Source organism: Arachis ipaensis, unplaced genomic scaffold (assembly GCF_000816755.2).
Source record: "Arachis ipaensis cultivar K30076 unplaced genomic scaffold, Araip1.1 Aipa1439, whole genome shotgun sequence".
Classification (NCBI taxonomy): domain Eukaryota; kingdom Viridiplantae; phylum Streptophyta; class Magnoliopsida; order Fabales; family Fabaceae; genus Arachis; species Arachis ipaensis.
Genome location: NW_015496281.1, coordinates 3944 through 5550, shown reverse-complemented (window position 1 = coordinate 5550; position 1607 = coordinate 3944). Strand labels below are relative to the sequence as shown.

General features: G+C 39.3%; 1 protein-coding gene across 1 annotated transcript in view; it reads left to right on the top strand.

Annotated features, from left to right (window-relative positions):
- Position 1: 1 nt before the first annotated feature.
- Positions 2 to 1607, top strand: part of LOC110262439 (pentatricopeptide repeat-containing protein At4g21065-like) — a gene marked incomplete at its 3' end in the record, with an annotated part of 5488 nt that continues 3882 nt past the window's right edge. The window contains exons 1-3 of the mRNA XM_021115118.1: positions 2 to 796; positions 891 to 1019; positions 1166 to 1579. Coding sequence (XP_020970777.1) covers positions 2 to 796; positions 891 to 1019; positions 1166 to 1579 — 1338 coding nt within the window. The remainder of the gene's footprint in view (positions 797 to 890; positions 1020 to 1165; positions 1580 to 1607) is intronic.

The window sequence follows — 1607 nt, the reverse complement described above, 5'->3', positions numbered from 1 at the left end:
TATGTATGCAAAATGCAGTGACCTTGCATCTGCTAGAAGGATATTTGATTTGATTATCAAAAAGAGTATTTTCTCATGGACATCAATGATTGCAGGATATGCCCATTCGGATCACCCATTGGAGGCATTGCATTTGTTTAGAAGGCTTGTACGGACAGATTTTAGACCAGATGGACCAACGGTTGCTACTGTTATATCAGCTTGTGCTGATATAGGATCAATTAGCATAGCACAAGAGATGGAAGATTATATTTCTCTAAATGGATTGGAATTCGATCTACAAGTCCAAACATCTCTCATACACTTGTACTCCAAGTGTGGAAGCATCAAGAAAGCCCAAGAAGTATTTGAAAAAGTGGCAGATAAAGATTTAACTGTTTGGTCTTCCATGATAAATAGCTATGCTATTCATGGGATGGGGAAAGAAGCGATTGACCTATTTCGTAAAATGACAACTACAGAAGGGATAATTCCAGATGCTATTGTTTACACCAGTGTTTTGCTGGCTTGTAGCCATGCAGGGTTAGTAGAAGATGGATTGAAGTACTTCATAAGTATGCAAAAAGATTTTGGAATAACTCCTAAGATAGAACATTGCACTTGCTTGGTAGATCTTCTTGGTCGAGTTGGCCGGCTTGACTTAGCATTAGATACGATTCAGGGGATGCCCTTGGAAGCACAAGTGCAAGCTTGGGCTCCCTTGCTCAGTGCTTGTAGGATCCATGGTAATGTTGAGCTTGGGGAGATTGCTGCTGTCAAGTTACTAGAGCTTAGTCCTGGAAGCTCTGGAAATTATGTATTGATGGCTAATTGGAAGGAGGAAGGAGGCGCATGCAATGAGAAAATTGATAGATGGTAAAGGACTGGTTAAAGAATGTGGGTGGAGCCAGGTTGAGATCGGTTTTAGATTTCATACATTTGCAGCAGGAAATCCGTCACGTGTTCAGTTGGCCAATATCTATAAGATGCTAGAAGATCTAAATTTTACTCTTCAAGAAGGTAGCTATGCAGGACAAGCTGTAACAATGAATAATGACCCTTAAAAAAGAACCACCTTTGAAGACATGAGGCTATACAACAAAAACTTTTGCTTCTGGTCATGTCAATTTGTAATCTTGCATTTATAAGATTATGCCAATTTCAAGTGATTCTTACCCTACTACAGGATTTGTCTCTGTCTCCTAGCACAGATGTTATTTCATTTTCTCCAAATGAAGAGACCAAGGAAGCACTGATAATAGTACGAGACTTCACCATCAATAATAATNCCAGCTTAGATTATCTCTCCAGTTTGTCTGCTAATGATGGTTTATCAGGAGCAATGAGAGCATTGATATCTGAAACTTCAACTGTGTTTGCACATTGTAGTAGTAGCTACATTGAAGCAAATATGAAAATTGAGTCCACTGCTTCAGAACTGTCGAGAGCTGATAACTTAAAATCTGACCTTGAAAATAACAAGAATCAGTTCAATGATATGGTGGCGTCAGAAAAAGAGCTGCAGCAAAAGTTGGCACGTTTGGAGGAAATGAAAAAGGAGCTAGAAAAGCAAATCAGAACTACTAATGCCAACATCATGGCTTCTCGAAAAGAACTGAACACGACTC